Genomic DNA, 25,939 nt, shown 5'->3' on the forward strand with positions numbered 1-25,939 from the left:
AGATTATGAGCATTGCTATCAAGGTGATGCTCTACCCCTGGTCGAATAAGAACGAATGGACAAAGAAAAGGGGAATGTACCCTCTATCAGATAGTATAATTTTTCATTTCCTTATATTTATAAGATATAAAAGTAATCGCTCTGTTTATATATATTTTTTTAATGATTATAATGATAAGATGAAAGCAAACAAACATATTATAATCTGCTTACTAAATGTTAAAGGAAAGTGATAAAAAATGTGATAATTAGAACTATCTTTATCTTATTTTATTCTAAAGGAAATCTTTTGTAGAAGTAGAACAATTACTTTTTCACCATTTTTCCAAAAACAAAATCACTATTTATTTATGTGCCTGCTGCCTGCTTAACTTTAAATCCACAATTTATACCCCAATTACACCACAATAATCTTGATATGGTTTGAAATTAAGAATCTTACAAAAGAAAGAAAAAATACTAAAGATCAAACTAATATATTGAAAACTACGTTTTGTACTTGTGTTGTGTAGGCATTCATGAAAGCATGGCAGAAGGCATGCCATTGCAGCCAAGGGCCGTCTAAGGTTGTGATCCCAAATGGAGAATTTGTTGTGGCAGAGGTCATCTTTGCTGGTCGATGTAAATCTCAAGTAACTGTTGAGCTTCAAGGGAATATAGTAGCAGATCCTGATGTTAGTCAATTTCCCAACCATGAATTTATCGTCTTTGAAGATGTAGATGGTGTCACCTTAACCGGACACGGAACTATTGATGTTAGTAACCAGGCTAACAAGTCCTGCAATCCACATAACAAGGATGCTAATTTTTTTAATCTCATGCCTGTAAGTATCACTTTATTACCTTCGTTTTGTGCTACAAAAAATAATTTCTCCATTTACTACCTGCTTATATCTATACTTCCTCGTCTTTTTTATATTGCACCCATTTAACGTTTACATTATTTATGTACAAGCTTTGATCAAATATTTTTACTTAAAAATATATTAGTTATAAAGATGTTGGATTCATATATCTTCAAAGTATGAGATTTTTTTTATACATTTTACTATAGTTAATTAGATATATTAACAGTTACAGATACACGTGCATTGCTAATCGTGAATTCCCCATGATACAAAAGACAAAGAAAATTGAGTGGAAGTATTAGATATATCAAATATATTATGTCTCGCTTTTCCTATCAAAATGATTATATAGAATATGAAGTCTACTTGAAATTGAATGACCTGATATTAACATAATCAAAAGTTGACCCACATCAAATGGAATTTTTTTTTTTGAGGGGAACATCAAATGGAATTTGGTTTGCATACAAGTTTGATAAATTGATAAATTTTTATTTATCCTAACAAGCCAATTGAAACTAGGCGATCTAAAGTTCTAAACACTCCATCTGTAATTCATGTTTGATTTTAACAAATTTTGTAAGTGAAATATTTTATATATGTATCAGTAAAATATTAAAGGTTAAGATTATAATGTTTTATTAATAAAAGTCATAATAAAAATAATAATAAAGAATGAAGTGAGTGTAGACAATGCCGACAATATTGATCTAAAAGATATATGTCACTTGACATTATTTTGGCATCATAACTCATAAGCTAGCAAATTTCCCTAACTCTTGTACACTGTTTATTTTCTCAATTTGCATATTGCAGACAGTAAAAGTATACAAGGCAAAAAACATAGTGGTGGAGGGAATCAAATCCGTGAATCCTTCTACATCCCATGTCATGGTTTTGGAGAGCCAAAACGTAATCATCCGTAATGTCAAATTTGATGCAAAATCTTTGGAACCTAACACCAACTCAAATGGGATCTATATAAGTGCCTCAAATCAAATTAGTGTGTCTAACAGCTACATCAGATCTGGTGCTGATTGTGTCACTGTTGCCCCGGGCTCTACCTCTGTATCTATCACTGGACTCACCTGCGAAGCTGGACTAGGCATTAGGTACATATTTAATAATCTTTTGCATTAAATCTTGTCATGTTATGTTGTTATGTTTTTTTTATTAGGAAGTTTATTGGTTCGAAGACCAATTCCTGCTAGGCTACTATATTATCATGTCGATAAATGTGAACTTGGTGTTTTCTAAAATTTTACTAACTAAATCGGAAAGCAATCGTAATTTTATTCACTCTATATAAGTGAATATTATGAAACGGAGTGAGAACTAGGCTTATATGTACGTATAGGTAAGAAAAGTTGTGTGTAAAGTTCTTCTAAAGAAAATTTTGACATTATCTTTATTTATCAAATATATAATAATCATGTGTGTATGTAATGAAATACATTGATTAAATAAAATTTACATCATTGTTAAACTAAATTTAATCTAAATATTATGTGAGTGAGAGTATTTTAGTATTTTTAGATGGACTCATAGAATAAAGGATCAAGATCTCAAATGTGAACAATAATCTTTACCTCATAACAAATATTTAAATTGAAGGACTTGTATTAACCAAGGATAGATGTTTGATTTGACACGACTATATGATGAGCATTGTGTGTATATTAAAGTCCTCATGCAAATGAACATCAAATGAAATAAAAAAAGTCTTTAATTTTAATGATTACACTCAATTATGATATTCTTTTAAGGTATTCAAAATGGTCATTTTAATACAAAATATTGTTCAATCAAATCTTAACCATTTATAATCTAAGGGAGTAGTACTCTGATCTAACTATTGTATTTAAAATCCAGCATTGGAGCACAAGCGTTTAGTGCTGCACTAGACGTGAAGGGGGTGATAGTCAAGAACTGTACGATCAAGGGAAGTGTATTCGGCGCGAGGATCATCCCTCGTGTGGAGGCCAAAGTAAGCCTCATTACAGGCATCACATTTCAAGATTTGATCATGGAAGGAGTGCAGAACCCTATATTCATCAACCAGCAACAAGACGTCCTTAAGCCAACCCAGGTACATTAATTTATTTTCTTACATAAAAAAAAATAGCTAACTGCTAGTTTTTTGGTGTGAATAAGTGACTAAGTGAAGTGATATAGATGAGATTTGATCTTAGGTATTGGGTGTTATTATCACAAGACTTTACCAACTAAGCTAGACGACAACTACATAATAACTAATAATTAACCAACCATCCATCATTTGTGAATCTCACTAGTTAAATATCAAGAACATTTTTATGCTCTTTAAAATTAGGAAATTGTTTTTGATCTATGCATATTTCATAGACAATGTAAACGAAACTGTTCTAGGGAACCCCTCGAATTTTCAGAATTTATTATTGAGGATATAGAGAACCTCTTAATTACATTGCATTAAAAGGAAATGCAGAATTAACTAAAAGAAGTGCTAAAATTTAGGAAGTTTTTCTATGAAGACTATGGTTATATGGAAGTTCAGATTTAAACTAATTAATTATAAAGTGGCTTAATTATTATATCGGAAAAACCTAATTTAAAATCATGATAGTATATTATTTATTTGATCAAAATTGTTATGTACTAGCTATTTGATTATTATTGTAGATAAGGTATGACTTTTTCATTAATATAAAATTAGTTTTATATTTCAAAAAAAATTGGACGTTAGTAATGTGACTTGGGTTTATAGTGAACTCTAGCTATTACATATAGTTATATATTATGCACCGTGACCATTTTTGTGATTGAAACTATATATGCTGGAACATATATATCAAGATGAAAGTGTTTGAAATAATTTAGTATGTCAGGAGTAAATTCAACCTTAAACGTTTATTAGTTGCTAAAAAGATTGCTTCTTTTTTTTTTATCTCATGAAACAGACAATCCTAGCAAAGATAGTGGATGTCCACTTCAAGAACATAAAGGGTACTGTAACCACCAGAAACGCACTCACTTTCTCATGCAGCCCAATATCACCTTGCGAAGGCATAGAAGTAGTTGATATTGATCTCAACTTCATTGGCACAGCCTTGCTTGGAAACGACACTATTGTTGATCTCAGCATTATTGACAAAACCTTGCATGGAAAAGGAATAGGTTTCCTGGTTAATTGTTTGAATGCAAAAGTACTCTTTGGCGGTAAACATGAGGGATTGAGTTGTGGTCTTCTTCAATAAGAAGCTTATTATGTATTTGGGTTGATTGGGATGACATTAAGCGGATTGTATTAAGGAAACTACAAAAGTAATGTGCGATATTTTATTACAATAATGATCCTGCACGCTTTATTTTGTTATTAGATCCATGTTTTCTACATTTTCCCCTCATCATCATGCTATCGTGTTCCATGGAAATGATGATTGGGGTTGAAGTTTATTTTGCCCCATATCTCAAAACCTAAACTATACGTCTGGGTCTATCTTACATGCAAGATTGTTTTTTTTTTTTACTCATGCGTCATTTAGAGCTCTATAATGAATACGACGAGTCCAAAATCACAAAGTCTTGTAGGTAATTGTTACACCTAGTGCTGTCAGTTTGGTTGAAAACCGATGGTTAAACTGCAAATGGTTGATCAACTGAACTGAATAAACTGAACTGAATTGATCCATAACTGAAAAAGTTCAAAATTGATAAGTCAATCAGATTAAAGTAAACTGCAATTAACTGAACTGAAACTGAACTGAAACTCAACCGAAAACATACCAAACTGAAATTAACTGCACGAAAAACCGATTTAAACTGAACTGAACTGAACTGAAAATGAACTGAATTTAACTGAAAACTGTTTCAAACTGTTTTTAACTGAACTGAATCAAACTGAATCAAACTGTTTTTAACTGAACTGAATCAAACTGTTTTTAACTGAACTGAATCAAACTGTTTTTTTAACTGAACTGAATCAAACTGTTTTTAATTAAAATGTCTCAACTACGACGAGATTTCTCGTTGTAAATGTGCTTGATCTTGTCGCAAATGGTCTTTTACGACGAGAAACGCGTCTGGTCGTCACTCGTCGTAAAAGGCTCGGTCGTAAAAAAATTTACGATCAGTTAGACTAAGTCGTTAATAATTTTTTACGACGAGAGTTAGATCTCGTTGCTAATGTGAATCAAACTATATGAAACTGAATAAAACTATTTTAAACAATTGTCTTTAATACTCAAACTCAACTATTTCAAATTATAACTCCTAATACGTTGAGGTTTGATGGTCCTCAGATTAGAGAAGCTTTTTTTTATAAGGATCTACATTGAGCTTACTTAATTTGTCTACGATATACTACATTGATCTTTCGTTGAACTTATAAGTAATTTATAGGGATAATCAATTTGAGCTTACTTAATTTAATTTATGAGCTTGGATCTATTTACACTTTGAGAAGTGATAACAGTGGGAACATTTGAAGATGGAGAAAGTGTGAAGGAGAATATGCGTGCTTATGCATTATGGAAAGAAACCTTTAGGAGAAAGAGTGATATATTCAAATCTAGGAGTGTTTCTGTATTATTACAAAAAGAGATAGAACCAAAGAATAAAGAAATTGTATTCAAATCTCATAGATACAAATGTAAAAACCAAATCCAAATTTTTATTTATATCACAACATATTTTACAAATTACAAATTACAACTAAACAAAAAACATGAAAACAAAAAATATTTTTTTTTTCAATTTACAATATATAAAAATCCTAAAAATCATATCTGCCTCCACTTTGCACCCTACAATACAATAAACAGTTAGCATAGGTAACATAAAAAAAAGGATGAAAAATTTGATGTAATAACTTACCAAAACATAACCACACCAAATGTAAATATGTAATGTGTTGAAAAAGATAAAAAAAAAATTTAAATTTGGGCTCTCAGAGTACTATCATCATTGAGCACATAGTCCCAAAACAATAACCCAAAATGTCAACTAAAATTATTTGAATCCATCAAGATGCTTTGGGCATCACCTCACTAAAGTAATCCAAAATGAAATTATGTGTACTCTAGTGAGAGTTCCCAACATAGCAACTCGGGTTCCAAACAATTTAATCAACAAGATAGGAAAAAGTTTTGAGACTTTATTTCGGAAAGGGACACTTACAAAGCCCAACAGCAACCAGCAACTTAACAAGCTCAAAATTTTGCTCTCGGAAAATTTTCGTCATCGAACACTTACCCTCATTCCAAAAAAAAGGAAATATATCAAGCTCAACAGAATCCACCCACCAACATATCAAGCTCAATAGAATCCAACCAGCACAAATCAAGTTCAACAGAATCCAACCAGCACAAATCAAACTTAACAGAATCCAACCAGCACAATTCAAGCTAAACAGAATCCAACCAGCACAAATCAAGCTCAACTGAATCCAACCAGCTACGGTATCAAGTTCAACATAATCCAACCAACCAATCCCAAAGATTGGACAACCAAAAAATAGAACCATACCAAGCTCAACTAATCCAACACATGTACCAAAATCAACAGTTTTCAGTCCAACAAGAAAATCAAAAATCAATGTTCCAAACTTGCCACCAGCTATTAAATAATTACAGCAACCAAAAGTTGCACAACCAGCTTAAAACTGGCAATTTCACTGAACAGCAACAAAAACCCGATGTTCAGCGACAACGGGGTACAGCAGGCAGCAGCAACAAAAGGTGGTTATTCCACCTAAAAAAACTTAAAATTAGCAATATTATTGAAAACTTATAAGTAAAATTTTTAAACAAACACCAAACACACTACCTACCGGAAGTGAGAGCACATCAATATCATCATCCACACAATCTGTCTCGTCCATGGCATTTAAACAACTCTCTAATTCTTCCTCTTTAAGATACCAAACCAATTCTGTGTAGTGACAAAGCTTAATTATTTTAGGGAGCAAAGATGACCTATATTTGTCAAAACCGCCCACCCATGCTGAATGAAGATTCAGAAGCAACATAAGTAATTGGAATAGCCAAAATATCCTTGGCCATTCTAGAAATAATAAGAGCAGAAACTGAGACTGCAATACTTGAGCACATCAAATCAGAACTACGCTGAATTAGGGAGCATTAAATGATCAAATGTTATGCTCCCAACCGACGAATTACTGGCCTCAAATTGCTATGAAAAGAATAAAATAAAATACTAATTAATAAAACTATAGTTATTAATTATAAATAAGGTAAAATAAAATAAGTAGAAATAACAACCTCAAACATGTCCAACAACGAAAACTGAGTCGATGAAGAAGAAGATGAACCACAATGTGTAGAAGCAAAAGAAGCAGAATCTGAAGATGTGCTATAAAATGTATATAGCTCAACAAAAGCATCATATACAATTTGTACCTTTTCCTCAACATCACTAGGAACATAGAGTAAGTTGTACAAGCTCCTCACAAACCGAAGTTTGTAACGAGGATCAAGAACAACAGCCACAGAGAGAATAACAGAATGATGCGTCCAATACTTTCAAACTTAACCATCATTTCCTCACATAGTACGAATACTAAAAACAGAATGTTTATGGGCAAGAACCAACAATTCTCAATTGCAACAATGTTAGCAAAATACAAATTTGCAGTGGGATAATGAACCAGAAAACAGATTGGTAACCTCATGAAAAGGTTCAAGAAATTTACAAACAAACTCGATTATTTCCCACTGAGTCGGAGTAAGACCATGTTCAAAATCAACCTTCTAGTTGCAAACAGATCTAATGCATTTCTAGCTAACAATGCACGTTTCATCATATTATAAGTGGAATTCCACCTTGTACACAATCATATGTTAACCTACCAACAAACTTACACCTTGAATCAATCACACATTGGTCAAATTTACATTTTCTAAAATCAGAAGCTTCAATGTAATTCACTGCATCACGTAACTTAATCACACTAGCATCTACAGTTTTCATGCCACATTGAACAATAAGGTTCAAAATATGCGCACAACAACGAATATGAAAAAATCTACCCATACATGGCAAATGTTGCAAATGTTTCCATCTTACCTTCCATTTCATCCTTACCATTCACCTGTGAGAAAACATAATGATCCCAAATTGGGGCCCTTCTTCTGCCTTCAGGAGGTCCAGCTCGCTTGGTTTTCTTTGAAGGCATAGTAAGTGCATTCGAACCAGTAGTACGATCAGAAGCTTGACAAAAAAAAAAAATCAATTAGTATCTGGTTGAGTTAATTAAAATAATTTAGAAAAGGAAAGGACATTGAGAATTACATGTATGGGAGGTAGGAGTTGAAAAGCCTTCATATTGATTTTCATCCATTTCTGGAAATATAAAAAATAGAGTTAAGAACAATTGCCCAAAAAATAACATGTATGGGGGTATGGTGGTGGTCAGAGGGGGTGGAGGTGGTGGTCAGGGGTGGTGGTCAGGGGTGGTCAAGGGTGGTCAGGGGTGGTGGTCAGGGGTGGTCAAGGGTGGTGGTGGTCAAGGGTGGTGGTGGTCAAGGAGGGTGGTGGTCAAGGGTGGTGGTGGTCAAGGGTGGTGGTGGTCAAGGAGGGTGGTGGTCAAGGAGGGTGGTGGTCAAGGGTGGTGGTCAAGGGTGGTGGTCAGAGGTGGTGGTCAGAGGGGGTGGTCAGGGGTGGTCAGGGGTGGTCAGGGGTGGTCAAGGGTGGTCAAGGGTGGTCAAGGGTTGTGGTCAAGGGTGGTGGTCAAGGGTGGTGGTCAAGGGTGGTCAAGGGTCGTCAAGGGTGGTGGTCAAGGGTGGTCAAGGGTGGTGGTCAAGGGTGGTCAAAGGTGGTCAAGGGTGGTGGTCAAGGGTGGTCAAAGGTGGTCCAGAGTGGTCAAGGGTGGTCCAGGGTGGTCCACGGTGGTCAAGGGTGGTCAGGGGTGGTGTTCAGGGGTGGGTCTGGGCATGGTCAGGGGTGGTGGTCAGGGGTGGGTCTGGGCATGGTCAGGGGTGGTGGTCAGGGGTGGGTCTGGACATGGTCAGGGGTCGGGTCGGGTCGGGCGGGTCAAGGGTGGATCTAGGTCAGTTTACTAGGGTTTCCAAAGTTAAGATAATTTCTTAGCCGTCTCATTTTTCTTATAAAAAAATAGAAAATTTATTTACAAAATGCAGAAAATTTACCAAAAAAAAAAAAGCTGAAAATGCATAGAAAATCATTTCTTAATAAAAAAAAATAGAAACTTAATTAACAAAATGCAGAAAATTCATAAAAAGGCAGAAAATTCACATAAAAGCAGAAAATGCACAAAAAAGCATTATATTACTACTAATTTAGCCGTTCAATTTTCATAAAAAAACCTAGTAAATCGAAATTATATTAATTACTAGGGTGAAAATTTTAAACGATCTACAAATATATAATCAGAATTATATTTTATTAATTATTTAGCCGTGAGAATTCATAAAGAAAGAAAAATTAAACAAATGAATGCATCATAAATTCATAAATTCATAATTATATTTTAGTATTACGATTTACGAGTAAGAATTAAAACAAGTTAAAAAAATCAAATTTTTTACAATTGACTAACATCATCATAATACACAAATAATTACTAAAAAATCAGATGAATTTTTAAACAAAATAAAAAAAAAACATGCTTATATAAATATTATATACCAAATCCAACTTCAAAAAAAAAAAAAATATAGATCTGAACTCTAACCACACCATAACATGGAAATTACGTGATTCAAAAGAAAAAACAAGAAAAAAAAAAAGAAATTTGTGTTCTTAACCTGGATAGGGTCGTTTTCTTCGAAATTCTTCTCTCTTCAATCGCCTCTTTGAGTCTTTGTGTCTACAATTCTCTTCTTTCTGTTCTTGTCTTCAATCTTCACCAATTTCTTCTTTCTCTTGTCTGTCTTCAATCTTCACCAATTTCCATGATGAGAATTATAGAGTAGAGAGGAGAATTTGATTTTGAGAAAAGAAACGAGAATAGTGCGAGTGTGTGAGTGTGTGTTTGAACTGAGAGGAAGAACTCAGAGAGAAAAAGCCTCGAAGATTCTAGCTTTCTAGGGTTTGTGTTATGAAATGAATAGTGATTGTGTTTTAACCTAGGGTATATATATGGAGGAAACATTAGGTTTTCAGAAATCTAATTAAATTGGGCCAGCCCAATGCCCCAATCTCCCATTAATCCCATATATAAACATTGATACATCCGGCAAAAATGTAAATAATCAATATTGATATCAATTGATAATGAATTAATGATATGCATAATTGATACCAAAATGGCAAAATTAGATTGAATTATTATTATTATTGTTATTATTACTATTGTCATTATTATCGAGACATTTATATAAATATAGTCACATATGTACAAAGTTAAGAGAAATTAGTGGAATAGTATAATACTATATTAGTGATTATAGCATAACATATACGGGATATACATATACCTGTATAAGGTTATTGTAATAACTAATAAGCCCTCCTTTGAGTTGTATCGTAAATTATTTGGAAATAACAAAGATTCATATCATAAAACAAATTATCTTGAATCTTTATAATGACTAATGAGCACAAATGTTAACCAGTAGATAGTTATACTAGCTATATTGCTCTAAGGTCATTAATATTTTGATTATAGTCATTTACATGAATTATAGTATAACAATATAATTATATTAACGTGTTATGTATATGTATACTTTTGCTTATCAAGCTATAATTCTTATAGAGTTATAGTGTTACGTATACAACTGTCAGTCTAACACTTAATTATCTAATAGTTAGATTATATCTATTTAAGTGAACTTATTGTTTAACGATGTAACTTATATGAATTTCATTGAGTTGATAGTAACTTCTTATAATTTATGTTCTTTATTGTTATTGCTTTCATTGTCATCATAGCTATTTATCGTACACATGAGTTGACTAAGAGTAACTGACTAAGTGTCATCATAGTTATTGTTACTATTATTTGTATTATTACTATTTTCATCATCGCTTTATTTACTTATTAATGATACATTAATATATCATCCCATTACAATTTACAACTTGCATTAATTGAATTAGATGTGTTAGTTATGAAATGGATTTAACTTACGGACTATTAAGCTTAAATAAATGATTGTTATCTTGAATTAGTTTATCGACTTACATTGGTCTGCTTATTAATCTCGTCTGACAACAACTTATTCTACTTCAATTGGATATGTTTAGTTTCAAAATTAGTTGAAATTAAATATGACTTGGTTAAATAGAATATAGCTATGTTGAATCAACTTAATGACTTATATTGATATACATCGTCCATCTAAGATCTAACCCAATAACTACATATTAGTTCAATCATATGTTTTATGTTTCAAAATGCATTTCAAATAAAGACGATTAACTCAAATATCGTATTGTTATCTTAAATTAACTTAGAGGCTACATTGGCACATTCATTATGTACACTAATAAATACTTGGATTATTTAAGTAGATGTTTTTTTGTTTCAAATTCCATTATACATTGGAACTTTGGAAGACATAATGCTTAACCACTTATATTAAATGATTTATAGAGTAATTCATCATTATCAGTCATCATCTTAATCGTTGACCACAACCAATGACAAATTCATCATTAATAGTTACACATTGGAAAGCTATAAAATAATGAAGAATTTGAAATTGAATTTTTCAATATCAGCCAAATGTTGAACCTTTAATAAAATAATTTTACAGAAAATATGGCAACTTCAAAATGCCCTTTCGTAGACAAATATATATACGTCCCTTGGTGCCATTGTTGTGTTCGACAAGTTTAACGGCACTTTAACCTATGTGATGAAAGTCCAACCGAATCGGAATTTCCTGCAATGGATAACGGATTGACCCGGAGCGAGGCCCGAAGCACACGGAATAACCGATATTAACTTTCACCCGAGTCAATGCGAATTTCCTCGAGAAACCAAAAATAACTGAATCTGAACTGAAAATAACTGTTTAACTGATAGTAATCCGTAAAAAACCAACTGTTTAAACCAAAACTGTACGGGTCAAACCAAAAGACAACTGTAAACTGAACTGAACTTAACTGGAAATTGAATTAACTGTATGGGTTGAAACTGAAACCGAAAAAATTTAAACTGAATCAATTAAGTTTGGAAAAATAAACTGAATTAACTGAACTGAAGTCAACTGAACTGTTTGGTTCAAACCAGAATTGAACTGGTTAACTGAATTGACACCACTAGTTACACCATCATTTTTGGTATAACAATCATTTAGAGCACTCAGTTTTATAGATCCAAGGAAAAAAAGTGTCCGAATCGGGTGATCTAGCACTCGCAAATGTATACTTACCTAAATGACCAGGCTCTTGAAGCCTTATCGAACCGAGTGCTTGACACCCGCTTTTGCACAGGGGTGGCGATACTCCCCCGACTCGTTTTCTTTTTATGGCAGACCTATTTTCTCATCTCAGAAGCGAATCGAGGAGAGGAAGAAAGGTAATGAGGCCATATCTTCGGCCTATGTACGGACATATTTATTTTAAACCTATCAAACGAATTTGTCTCATTCATCCGCTTATTATATGAACATTTTATGCTGGAATATTCTAGGGGGTAAAAAACCCCAAGCTTTGAGCGAATTGATTTACCTGAAAAATAAATACAAACCGGATATCATTTTTGTCATCGAAACACTACCCACCACCGTCAATAGCAAGCGAATACTCAAATCACTACAATTTCATAACAATATCATTGTTGATCCGATTAACAATTTGGGCGGAAACTGGGTCTGTTGGAATAACAGTATTATCACTGTACAAAACCAGGTTACCCACGCTAGATTGGTTGAATTAGAAATTCTCTACAAACCATATAACAAGATCTACATCATCTTTTGTACTTATTGTCCAGCACAAAACATAGACAAAGATGTTTCTTGGGCTTATCTTAACAACTGCTTACATAATGCTCAACATCTCTTACTATTTTTAGGGAATTTTTCCATGAAATGCAACTCCATCAAGATAAACTCGGTGGGGGCACCACATAAAAACAATAAACTAAAACGATTACCAGACCTTTTACAAACGCATTCGACAGTCGATATCCTTTGTTATCACAAAGCCTTATCCTGGAAAGGCCTCGAAAATGGCAAACCCATCTATGAACGTTTTGATATGATGGCCATCTCAATTTAGAGTTTCTTTAATGATTTCCCTCATAGCACATTAAATTATGGGAACTGCACTGTTTCTGATCATGCACCCATCATTTTCTCTACCAGCCAAGGACCTTTTGTTAAGACACCACCATTTTGCTCCCCGAACTTCTGGATCCTTGATAAAGAATCGCATTCTATTGTCAAAAAGAATTGGAACACCCTGATCACTAGATCGGTTTCTATCACATACAACAAAACTCATACGCAACAAAAGCGAACTAAAAACTTGGGCCAAAACTAAATATAGGCACATGACAAACAAACTACAAGCAAATGACGATAAACTTAAAGAACTATAGGATAAACTATAGCACCAACCCGTTCAATATTATATGGTTTAAACACATCAGTATACTTCCTCAAAGAGAAAGGCCTAGGGGAACAACGCCCGCAAAACGTTGTTAACCCAAGGTGACCACAACTCTAGATTATTCCATAACAAAATGAAGAAATTACAAACATTCTCCACCATCGTCCAACTAAAGAATGAATTGGGGCGGTGGCTGGATTCCCAACAAGACATCACTCACCTGTTGACTAACTCGTTCCAGTATTGATTCCGAACAAATATCAATAGCTAAAGAAGGTTAGACCTGAGCTTCCTCACCCCTTTTGTTTCTCAATCTGATTGCGATATTTTACTAGCACCAATTACACCAACTGAGATTAAAGGATCGATCTTTGATATTAACTCCAATAGAGATTCGGGGTCGAACGATTTTGGAGCCAAATTTTTCCATGCTTATTGGCTAATTATAGAAAAAGATATCGTTATTGCAATTCAAAGCTTATTTCACCATGGAAATTACCACCGCCCATTAACCACACTCTAATTACACTCATCCCCAAAAGAGATATCCTAAAAACGCCGGACCATTTTCGTCCGATAAGCTTAATACACACCATTTACAAAGGCATCTCAAAAATTATTGTCAACCAACTACGTCCAATTCTCCAGCGAGAAGTAAGTCCTTTAGAGAATGCTTTCACGCAAGATAGATCAATTCATTATAACTTACTTATAGCTCAAGAAGCACTCAATACGTTCCAAAAATCACGAAATAAAACAGGATGATGTGCTTTAAAACTTGACATGGAAAAAGCCTATGATGCAATCGAGTGGGATTTGTCGTGGGGAGTTCTAAAGGCATCCGGCTTTCCTCAAATCTGGATACAATGGATAAAAGAATGTGTCATAAATGTCTCGTATTCAATAAAAGTTAACATGGAAACTTCTCCATGGTTCCGACCATCAAAGGGTCCTCGTGAAAGTGACCCACTCTCACGTTACTTATTCATTCTATGCAAGGAGGTCTTAATCGGGAAACTAACACTACAATCCCATATTCGAGGATATGGTATCGGTTATAAAATTCACCCCAGAACTGCAAACATACCTTGTCTTTTGTTTGCAGATGATAGTCTCTGATTTTGCAAGGCTTTCAATGACGCATGTAAAACTCTCAAGACAACACTAGATACATCCTGCAGCTGATCAGGACAACTTGTTAGCTTCCACAAATCGTCCACCATCTTTTCCAAGCATCTTCAACCAACACGAAAAACTATACTAGCTAGCCAATTCAATATGCTACCAAAGTCCTCTCTAGGACACTACTTGGGCATCTTCTTCAGCTCATTCCATTCCACCAAAGCGGATCTCAATTCAATTCTAAGCAAAACGAAACAACGTATAAACCTGTGGGAATCGGGGTTCCTCTCAAAAGCAGGGAGACTAATCTTGATACAATCCAATTTAGTATCCATACCTTCCTATACATGCGCATCAACTATGCTCCCATCGGACATAGCGAAATCTATTGATTCAATTTATCGAAAAAATTTCTGGCGTCAAAATAAAGATAAAAACAGTACTCCGCTAATTGCATGTGATAAAATATGCACCCCTAAATCTCAAGGATGGTCTCCGGAAAACTCTTCTAATGAACCAAGCATGTGTAGCGAAGCTTGGGTGAAAATTCTCACAAACCCAAACAATATTTGGGTTAAATTGGTCAAAGCAAAGAATTTAAGCCGACAATCTTTTTTCATTTACTCCCCTAAGCCTCAGGAAAATCCTTATGCAAAGAAATATTCTACAAAGAGGCATTCGACGAAAAATTAGAGATGGGAAACAAATTCTTTTCTGCTTACATAATTGGTGCACAAATGATAGCCTCATTAATATGCTTCCTGCATCATACGATCAAATAGATGTGTCAATATGACTAGGTCAATTAATCCTTCCAAATAGAACTTGGGATCTACAAAAATTAAGAACCATACTCCCAGACCATATTATCAAAATGATTAAGGGACTTCCAATTCCTATTTATTCTGTCCTGGCCTGGATGAACCAATTTGGGGACCTTCCTCCTCAAGAAATTTTACAGTACATCTGCCAACTGGAAAGCTCATAAGATTTTCCTTCAAAATGAAAAATGACAATATCGATGGATTTGGAAATTCCAAATCCCACAAAAGCTAAAAATTTTCCTTTGGTAAATTTGTCATAATCGCCTAGCAGTGCGTCAAATTTTCGCTAAACGACAAATCATTGCTTTTAACAGCTGCAACTTATACAACGTAGCTAAGGAATCTAAAGACCACCTCTTCGCCTCTTGTCACTGCTTCAATCCCCTTTCGGACTTGTAAGATATGAAAGTTTGGTTCCCACATCATACTAATTCAGAACCAGTGTTGAACACTCTCTCCGACTTAAGGGTTCACAAAAACCTTCTTAAAAAATTCAGCTTCGTTATTTAATCATATGGAAAGAAAGGAATAATGTTATTTTCAATAACGTCAACCTAAATGTTCATGGAATCCTTCATAAAGCCAAATTTCCTCATAAAGAATGGATCTTAAGAGAAACGGTTGCAATTCTTTCTCCACAGGTTCCCCGTTCTCACTTTGCTACATCAATCATTGTACCACCACTCATCTTCACAACCATTCCATCCTCTTGGCGTGGGAGCCTCCACATCAACATTCCTTCAAACTCAACTTTGATGGCTTAGTTCGTCCACAAACAACAACCAATGATGCACAACATTTCAACTCGACACCAGCAGGCATCATTCTAAGAGATTCATCTAGAGAGCTTCTCACAGCCTTAGCAGTCAACCTCGGCTCCACCACTGTCTACATGGTATAAGTTTTCGCACTTCATCATGTTATCATCTTGGCCCTTAAACACCATATTCAACACATCATCATTGAAGGAGAAAAATCTCATGGTCATCAACTCAATCAAAGGAATTTGGTCAACCCCATGGCAGATTACCAACATTGTCAAAGACCTTCATACTCTCCTCAACTTTTTACATCATGGAATATTCCGCATATCTTGTAACACCCCAGAATTTCAAAACGGAAAAGAAAGAAATAATAATATTATTATAGGACGATGGCGGAAACATCGTCTTCTGAGAATGTCACTACTACAAGAAACGCTTTTAAATAACTAAGTGATAAAAATAAACTTAAATAAATACTATAAAAAAAATTAATTACCTAGACTAAAAACGAAATGAGAAAACTGTCTCAAATTAAAAAGAAGTCTGGAACTAAAATACCTAATAGATTATTTCTCGCATCTCAACCCGAGCCCAAAGTCAAAGAAAATCCCCATAGACGAAACCTGCAAAATATACAACAAATATCCACAATCAGTGGGAAGTAACTAACAGCTCCCCCAGCCTAATATAGGATCCAAGTAGCAATTTTAAGTAAAGTTAATGTTGACCCTTGAGTTTTGAAGATGACCTAACCACAAAACACATAGTATATTTTATTTGTGTTGTTGCAAGGTAATTCATGCTCGAGCTAAGAGAATACTTGATTGAAGATTAAAGCGGAGAATTAATCAAGATCGAAGTAAAAGTGTTCGAGAGATGAAGAATCAAGCATGGAATGAAGATTAGAATACATTAGGTATTTATTAATCTTCATGTTAAGGTTGAGTAAAAGCTTAATTAAGTTCGTGGTGAATTCTCAAAGGAACTTGGTTCTGTTCCCATGAAAGGAACAGACCTAGCACTATAGGAACAAGGTTAGGGAACAAGACTTAAAACTGATTTAGGAACTCCTAAGAGACTCTAATATTGTGCGCCTAAGTTAAACTTGTGCCCAATATAGTTGTTAGAGTTTTTAGGGATATTTTGACTAAGATCCACTATTTTAGGAATTTAGTTTAAGTTTGTTAGGAAAAGATTTTAAAAAGATTTTCTGATTTTAATTTAACTGATTTTCAAATCTTATCTTTAATCTTTTATCTTTTATATTTTATTTAAAAGATTTTGTTTTGAAAATTAATATATTTCCAGTTTTTAAAATGTTTCGTATTTTAAAATATAAAACTGTTTTTCTGGTTTTATAAAAGATATTTTGAAAAAGATATTTTTCCTAAAAATAGCTAAAGTATTTAATTTATTTATTTCCTAAAAATTGGATTGCACGCCTAAAAGCTACTGCTACACGTTTTTGTAGTTAGTGGATTTAGTGGCTTAGTTAATTATTCTCCAAGTATTTAATTTAATTAAATGAGTTTAATTATTTCTCAAGTTTTGTAAAACCACGTAATGGTTACTGCTTCTCTTATGAAGTGAAGTAGTGGATTAGTGGATGCTTTACATGACATGGAATAATTAATTTAATTTAATTAATTAATTAACATCATGGAGATCATGTGATAATGGTTTAATTAGTGGAGAACATGTCTTGTCTTAATTGTCTATAAATAGGCGCCTAATTCATTTGAGCAAAGTGTGTCTGACTTAGTTAATTTGTCTTAAGTTATCTAAAGTGTAGTGCCTTTTCCTTAAGAGAATTCATACTTACATTAATCGAGTTTATTACTCTTCCATTATTTTACAAAGTGTATTTTTGAGAAAAGGGTTTGAGTGAACTCTTGTAAGTGTGAGAAGCTTTGAGTGAAGCAAGAGAAAGAGAAAGAGAAGAGAAAGGAACTTCGAGTGAAGTTTGAGAGAACGTCAGTTGTGGGAACTGTCGTTGGGAACTTGAGTTGAGTGACTTAAGTTGAGAATCGAGAGAAAAGTAATAGGTTGTAATCAGAGTTGTTTTGGCCTATTATAGTGGAAAGTTGTTTAAAATCCCTTGTGGTCGAGGTTGTTTCTTCCTACTAGGCCTAGGAAGTTTTTCCTCGCTAAATCTCTCGTGTTCCCATTGTTTGTTCCCAAGTTTACTTTTAATTTCGCAAAAAGTATAGCTTATTCTCTCACTAAATTCACCCCCCGCCTCTTATAGTGCTCATATTATACAACAGTTAAAATAAAGGTTACTACACAACAACATGCGTCTAATAACAATAAGTAAATAAACAATAATGAATTTAAGATAGCCATACAAGATCCATAGCATAAGCCTCCAAAATAATTAAATAAAATAATATAATAGGTTTTGAGAAAGAGCAGAACGCCAGTGGATCGCAACCCACTTCCTAAGGTTTGTCAGATCGCAATCTCAGGTCAGTCTATGGGCTTACGTTTTCCACTGCATGTTTCTAAGAATGGCCAAACTTCTGATGCAGGGTAGAACACGCAGAACTTCCTGACCTCTCGGACGACAACTATTAACCCAGGTTTACCCCTAGTTCACAAACCAGGTGGTTGGCATGTTCCTTACCGGGGACTACATCTATCCCACCGGATATCTTAATCTCAATAAAACAGTTCCACAAATAAATACTGTAATTTATTCATCAATTAACCCTCAAATAAAATTAATAAGGTTGCTCTTAAGGCCTTACACCTAAAATCAGCATAGACTATGATCGCAACCCAAAAGTCTCAAATCAACAATATATATTCTTCCCAAAGTAGTAGTTTTATAGATAAAATAATGATCATAATGAAATAAATAAAAAAAAGATATAACAATTCTTCAAAAAAACTTCGTAACAAGATTTCACCTCAAAACAAGTGTTAACATACTTCAACACTACAAATTACGCCTTTTGAAATGATTTTAAACATAAGCAGCAACTTCAAATAGACATAACTTTTATCATACACAATATTTTTATGAGATTCTAAAAGTATGTTGCAAATTATCTCAATAGATTTCCAAGGAATGGTGATAAGCTCAATTCTGATGTGAAACGAGTGAGATATGACACTTTGAACATACACTGTCCAAACTTATCGTGTGTCGTGAAATAGCTCGCGAGCCGCAAAATGTCTTCTGTTTCTTTTTCTCATGCACAGCAGTAGGTATGTTATTTCACCCAAAATTTCACCACATATACTCATACACCATAACAAAGTATACCCAAATCAATATTTGATTATACATAGAAGACTATCGTTAAATGACTAAGCCTCCTGCACAGTTGAGACAATTCCCAAAGGGTTGCTGTTGTTGTTGACTTTTGTTGTCGGTAGGATTGGAAGTATGCCATTATCAACCATGTCCTGTAGAGTATTCTTTAAGGCCTAAAACACATATGTTGGGTGTCCATTCCCTCAGTGGTACTTGCAATAGGCATTAGGGTTCCATTTTGTGGGCCTGTTTTCGGGTTGTAAGGTTTGGAGTAGGACGATAGTTTGTATTGCTCCAACTTACAAAGGCCAATTGGAAATTGAGTATTGTATATATATTGTTTGTGGAACACTTCTCTGATGTAGTCCAAGTCATTCAACTTTCTTTTGTTCAGTTATTTGAACCACTTGTATGGATGTGCATCAAAGGTCGAGGGAAAGACATATAGGTCCTTGCTCATGCCTTTGAGAGCCATAAAGATGGAGAAAGCTCTCAAATGATCGTCTCGGTCTTTGACCCCGTGAATTTTGGGAGGTCACCCAATGCTACCTTCTTAGGGAGCTTTTCCCTTAGTTCATGATCAATGATGTCATGGCCATGAGCCTGACTCTCGAGTGCCGAAATTAACTGTATCAATTGCTCGAGTTTTTCAAACCTCGAATTCGTCTTGGACTTAATTGGTGGTGGTGGTGGTGGTGTAGTATCGTCATGTTCGTCTTCTTCACTTATCAGGTTTTCTCTCAGTGTCTTGATCTCTTTGTCTTTTTCCTCAAGTAGGACAAGAGTTCATCAGTTGAATTTGAGTCATGATGAGATTGAGTTGTTCATTAGTGTCTCCCATTTCAGATGATAATTCAGAAGATTCGAAGGATTCTTCTAAAAAGGTGAAGATGTTTTTAACGAGTTTGGGAGAAGGTTCACATTGTTGACTCTTTGTTGGACGTTCCTAAGTTATAATCTCACGACCTATCCTGAACAGAATTTTGATGGACCTCGCAACTTTCAAGAAATAATATTTTCGAAATGAGAAATGGAGATGGGAATAAGAAATGAAAATGGAGATGAAAATGGAAAATGATTAGAGATGGAATGATATTGGACAAGTACGGGCATGGCCATGATGGCCATATGGGCCAAACTAAATGCACATGCAGACATTAAATGGACTGGATTGGACTATGCAAGCAGATTGAATGATTGGACTTTGCTGTATACAATACTTTGAACTTACAATAAGCAGACTAGACTCAAGGCAGGGTAGAAAATAAAGGGGATGAACTTTATAGTCCATATACTTGAGTTTGATAGTCTGGAGACTCGGCTTTTGTGGTCCGGAGACTTGACTTTTATAGTCCGAAAACTTGACTTTTATAGTCCGAATACTTGACTAGGGTTTACATGTTGATGCAAACTAGACCTGGGAGATGATCTTTTATAATCCGAATAATCAAATTTTATGGTCCTAAGACTCAATTTTCATAGTTCGAAGAGTTGACATTTATAGTCTGAATACTTGAATTTTGTAGTCTAAAGACTTGACTTTTAGAGTTCGAAGACTTAAATTTAATAGTCCAAAGACTTAAATTTTACAGTGTGAAGACTGACTAGGGTTTTAAATATAATGCAAATTTAGACATAGGAAAATTTTATATTCCTAAGACTCAACTTTTATAGTCCGAAAATTGGTTAGGGTTTACATATAATGCAAACTAGGCCTAGGGAAATTTTATAGTCCGAAGACATACTAGGGTGTACAAAGAATGCAAATTAGGCCTAGGGAAATTTTATAATCCTAAGACTCAACTTTTATAGTCCAAAGACTGACTAGGGATTACATATAATGAAAACTAGACCTAGAGAAATTTTATAGTCCTAAGACTCAACTTTTATAGTTCGAAGATTGACTAGGGTTTACATATAATGCCAACTAGACCTAAGGAAATTTTATAATCCTAAGACTAAACATTATAGTCCTAAGATTCAATTTTTATAGTCCGGATACTTGACTATGATTTATATAATGCAAACCAGACCCAGAAAACATGAACCGGGCCTAAATGGACCTAAGATTTGGACTGAATTAGACTTAGACTTAGATTGGAATGGATTAGGAATAAACTTGGACTAGATTCATACAAAGATGCAAATGAGCCTAGATTTTGACATAAGTAGATTTATATAGGCCTAATATTGACTATACTAGTGAATGTATGGACTCAAATTTATATGGGTTTCGGATGAATGCAAAATGGACTCTAATGCATATGGGCCTAGTATGAATGTAAGTGAATCAGATTGGGTGGATTAGATGAATGAAGGTGTTTGGACTGGGCTTAGAATTTTCGAATTTTTTTTGAAAGGAATCCCTTGTTTTTACCTTTTGTTAGCAAAAGATGATGGATTACTTTTCAAAACATTTTTGTGAATGTCATTGATGATGATGATTGGTAAATACTTTTAAAAAAAGATAGAATAGGCATGGGTGTTGGATTGGTTTTAAAAAATATGTTTTTTGAAGTTGATTGAATATGGTAAGGTAAGATTGATAAGGAAGATTTATTGAACAATAAAGAGAAGGTAGGCATGCATGATGATTCTACCACTACCATGACCAATTTTTCACTTTTTAGGACTGACTCGACGTTGCATGAAAAGAATAATTTTTTTTAGTTAGGTGAGACCTCTAATTAGACCATACAAATGCACGAAAATTAGATCGACCACCACGACGATTAAATCAAAGAAAAGCATGCGATGCATGGATTGTATGTAACTTAGCATAGCTGCGTGCGGCACACATACGTGCGTTTAGTGTGGCAGTGGTTCGCCAGTGCAACTTAATGCGCTTGGCGCCCTACTATCTCGACATGTTTTTTGTTGATTTAGGCGAAGTTTTGGCCAATTTACGAACTTTTGTTTATTATTTAGACCCAATTTTAGGTGTGACGTATAATAATGACATTTTGACAGGATAATAACATGCAAAATTGTAGTCACAAGCAAATGTCATGTAACATGCATGAAAAAGTTCCAACCTAAAGTCCAGTTATGTGTTTGAAGCTAATTGTCAGTTTTAGGTTCAGTCTAAAAGGCTCCATGACTAAAAGATTCATCCCACTCTTCGTACCTCTTCTTAAAGAGGTGGCCACATGTAAGACGGCACTCCAGTTCTCATGTCAGGAACAAGAGAACAATGCCATGGTTGTCGGTTTGCTTATAACTAAGATCCAACACTTATCGCACGAAACTTTCTGGAAGGACAAAGCATAAACTCCCGGGGGTGATCTTACGCATAGAACATGCACTAATGAGGCAAGAAAAATTGTCCTTATGGTGGCTTAGACAGTAGCCAGACATATGCAAAACTGTAATGTCATTCTAATGCATAAAAACAGTATGAATCATATTTTTCGAGTTTCAGCCACTCATTTTAAAAAATTAATTTTTTAAAATCCTCCCCCATTGGAGTCATCAAATTGTAGGCGTGTTTTTATTTCAACTAAGCGGGATGAGCGCGTATTAGATTTGACTAGTCCATTATAAAGGTTTTTGTATTGAAAACGTTTTAAAGTCGCCAACAAGTCTTTAAAGGAAGACTCATAAACCTAATTGGATATTGGAAACTATAGAGACAAATTATGGACTTATACAATGTAGACTTCTCCGTGTAGACTCCATAGATGGTCAATGAACCATAGAGTGAATTAGGTGGTGACGGTACAACACAACCATGAACTATGTTTCCCATTGCTGCCTTTACTACATATTGATTCATGGCAATGTTTATGCAAAAGGATAACCAAATAATTTTTTAAGCACCCTATAAATATTTAGTTTAGGTTGGTTCAAGAAATTCATAAAAAGACTATTTTTAGTGATATTTTATTATGCAATTAATTTACAGAGAACTTAGCAGATTGTCCCTATTATGTGATTTAGTTACAAGATTTATTTAAGTCTTGATTAACAAAAGTAACATGTGTGTGATGAAAGTATTGCATAGAACAATCATATAATACGCATAAAATAATCCGGCAATCATATAATGTATGAAAATAAATAAAAAGAAAAAAGGACTACAATATACAGTATAACGATTTTATATTAAAGATCTATATCAGGAAAGAAAAGTAACTTCAATAAAAATAGGAATTTTATTCAACGACCCTCAGGATTATATCGTGGCTTGGGTATGCATCAGGACGAGCAATCATGAAGCTTGAAAGATTTGAATGTGTATATGAAAATATGTGTTTGTGTTTCTAAAAGTATGAGTTTTTGTAACGAGGTTTTGTAAATATATTTGTAGAGTTCAAAGTGTTTAAGTGTGAAAAACCGTGTTTCAATTCGGATAATCGAAGCCTATTTATAGAGAAACGAATTTGTGCTTCACGCGCCACCTGCGCCAAGCATAGGATGATATGTCACGCGAAAATCCATTTGCAAGGCTCATATTGGCGCTCCTGATGCGGCAAGCCTAGTAGAAAGCGTACATGTGGTGCACGCTTTGAAAAAGATAACAAAGAAAAAGATGTGTCTCACACAGAGAAGTGCGCTTGACGTAGGGCTTTGTACGTCACATAAGTCTACGTGGTAGTTTTGTGCGTTACGTGGCAAAATTGTGCGCTTGGCGCAGCCTATGTGCTAAGCGCACCGCCTTGCTTTTGATATGTTTTGACAAAAATTTTCAATAAAACGCATTTTAAAGATTTTCTTATATCTTTTAAGTTCGGAAATCTTACTTTACGGGATAAAATCCGATTATAAAAAGATTTATTTTATTTAAATAAAATATTTAATTAATCATTATTAAACAATTAAATGGTAATTTCAAAGGATTTGGCTCAAAATACAATTAATTATCACGAATAATTAATTGGGCTTTCAAATAAGACTTTAACACTTTTCCGAAATAGTTTGGAATGGCTTTTCATACTTCTTTGCGCTTGGGTCGAACCTGATCAAACAACGATATGTTTCATCATTGGATCCTTAATTGGGGGACACGATTATTTGTCTACACATATGTTCCTGCAAACATCTCATAATATGTTATATAAGATTAAAAAAAAGGAAAAATGAAAAAAGTCCTATAGATCTATTAAACCTAGAAAAGAAAAATCAAAGGAAAAAATTATGTTTACAAGAATAAGAAAAAGAAAAAACTCATTAGTGTTTTCACATGACTCAAAAGAAAGTATAGAGAGAAATTGTACAACAGTTACATGATCATAGTATTTATTCAACGAGCGATATATAAGGAGTAATGTGGGATATAAAATAGAGGAAAAGGAAATAAAATCAAATTTTCAAGAGCAAAAAACATGCGACTCAAAAATAATAGGTGAAATTAACAAATTAAAACCTCATCAATCACCCTACTCTCAACTTTATGTTCCTATAAAGAGAGAGTTTCAACCATTCTTTCTTCCTCACTCAAAACATTCATCACATTGGTCATTTTTTCATCTTATCATCATCCCAAAAATTTTCATTCATTCATTCATCATCATCATCTTCTTCTTCATTTGGTTTTGGATGTGAATTTTGAGTACAATAATCATAAACATATTGTGGAGAGGAGTTGAAACCATTTAATAATGTCACATCACACAAAGAAATAGCATGAGAAATAGAGTGAAAATGGGGAGAATAAAAAGGTGTTTTTGTAATATACATATGGTATGAAGGAATTGGTTGTATAGATAAAGATATATCCCACTTATAATTATGTTTAGTCAATCACTCAATTATATCCCAACAATGGTCATGTGATTAGGATAGAAATCGTCCATTAGACATGGACTCAAACACCTCCCTAATTTCTTCATGTAAACCTCATAAATCACTACGCACGTATCCCAAAAAAAATGGTATTTTCAGAATAATTCATTCTCATATTGAGGGAAATAAAAAGTTGGCCTACAGTTACTAAAATGTATGTGGGATTCATGAAGTATATAAAATATACGAGAACTCATATACAACTGAAAATTGCACAGGTAATTAAGCAAGAACAGATAAAATTGCACAACGGCTTAATCCAGAACATATTAAATAACAAATTTAGAGATTTAGAGAAACAAATCATATATTAATCATGGGTATTAGGGTTTGCTTAACCCTAAATTAGAGCACTACTCACACATAGAGGTGGGTATGGGCCGGGATAGTGCACGGGATCACACCACGGGCTTGGGTAAATGGAGGGCCGGGTCAGGCCCGGGCCCATGAGTGGCGTGCCGGGCCGGGTCGTGCTTGAAAATTTAAATTTTATACACGGGCCCGTAGGCTGGGCTCATGCTTCCTGCTGGCCTGGCCCATGTTTTATGTTGTTTTTTTTTGTATTTTTGACAATTTTAGGCTAAAAAACAAAGGAAAGGAGAGCGGGCCGGCCCACGCGAACTCGTGCCGGTGCGGGCCTGAAATAAATTTTCTTGATCGTGACAGGCCCGCGGCCCACGTAGCGAATAGCAGGCCAGGCCGAGCCTCGAGCGGGCTCGTGCTTGGCCGGGCCCAAATCGTGTTGGGTCAGGCCGACCCGCGTGTCAGCCCGATCCATCCCACCTCTACTCACACATAATAATTGGATAA

The 25,939-nt window shown here is 34.4% G+C and overlaps 1 protein-coding gene and 2 long non-coding RNA genes across 3 annotated transcripts; 1 reads left to right on the plus strand and 2 right to left on the minus strand.

Annotated features, from left to right (window-relative positions):
- Positions 1 to 265: 265 nt before the first annotated feature.
- On the plus strand, positions 266 to 4,206 carry LOC104898910 (exopolygalacturonase clone GBGE184). The gene is made up of 4 exons (XM_010686039.4): positions 266 to 824; positions 1,665 to 1,960; positions 2,721 to 2,937; positions 3,788 to 4,206. The coding sequence occupies exons 1-4, from the start codon at positions 519 to 521 to the stop codon at positions 4,082 to 4,084; spliced, it is 1,116 nt and encodes a 371-aa protein (XP_010684341.2). The 5' UTR covers positions 266 to 518; the 3' UTR covers positions 4,085 to 4,206.
- A 1,271-nt stretch (positions 4,207 to 5,477) lies between these two features.
- Positions 5,478 to 6,746, minus strand: LOC130592134 (uncharacterized). The gene is made up of 2 exons (XR_008970324.1): positions 6,658 to 6,746; positions 5,478 to 6,578 (listed from the first exon to the last, which is right to left on the minus strand). It is a non-coding gene; the product is annotated as an uncharacterized LOC130592134 (long non-coding RNA).
- Positions 6,747 to 7,659: 913 nt separating this feature from the next.
- LOC130592187 (uncharacterized) lies at positions 7,660 to 9,687 on the minus strand. Its single transcript, XR_008970409.1, has 3 exons — positions 9,614 to 9,687; positions 8,139 to 8,189; positions 7,660 to 8,057 (listed from the first exon to the last, which is right to left on the minus strand). It is a non-coding gene; the product is annotated as an uncharacterized LOC130592187 (long non-coding RNA).
- Between the last annotated feature and the right edge of the window lie 16,252 nt (positions 9,688 to 25,939).

This window comes from Beta vulgaris, chromosome 7, assembly GCF_026745355.1.
Source record: "Beta vulgaris subsp. vulgaris cultivar EL10 chromosome 7, EL10.2, whole genome shotgun sequence".
NCBI classification, from domain to species: Eukaryota; Viridiplantae; Streptophyta; class Magnoliopsida; order Caryophyllales; family Amaranthaceae; genus Beta; species Beta vulgaris.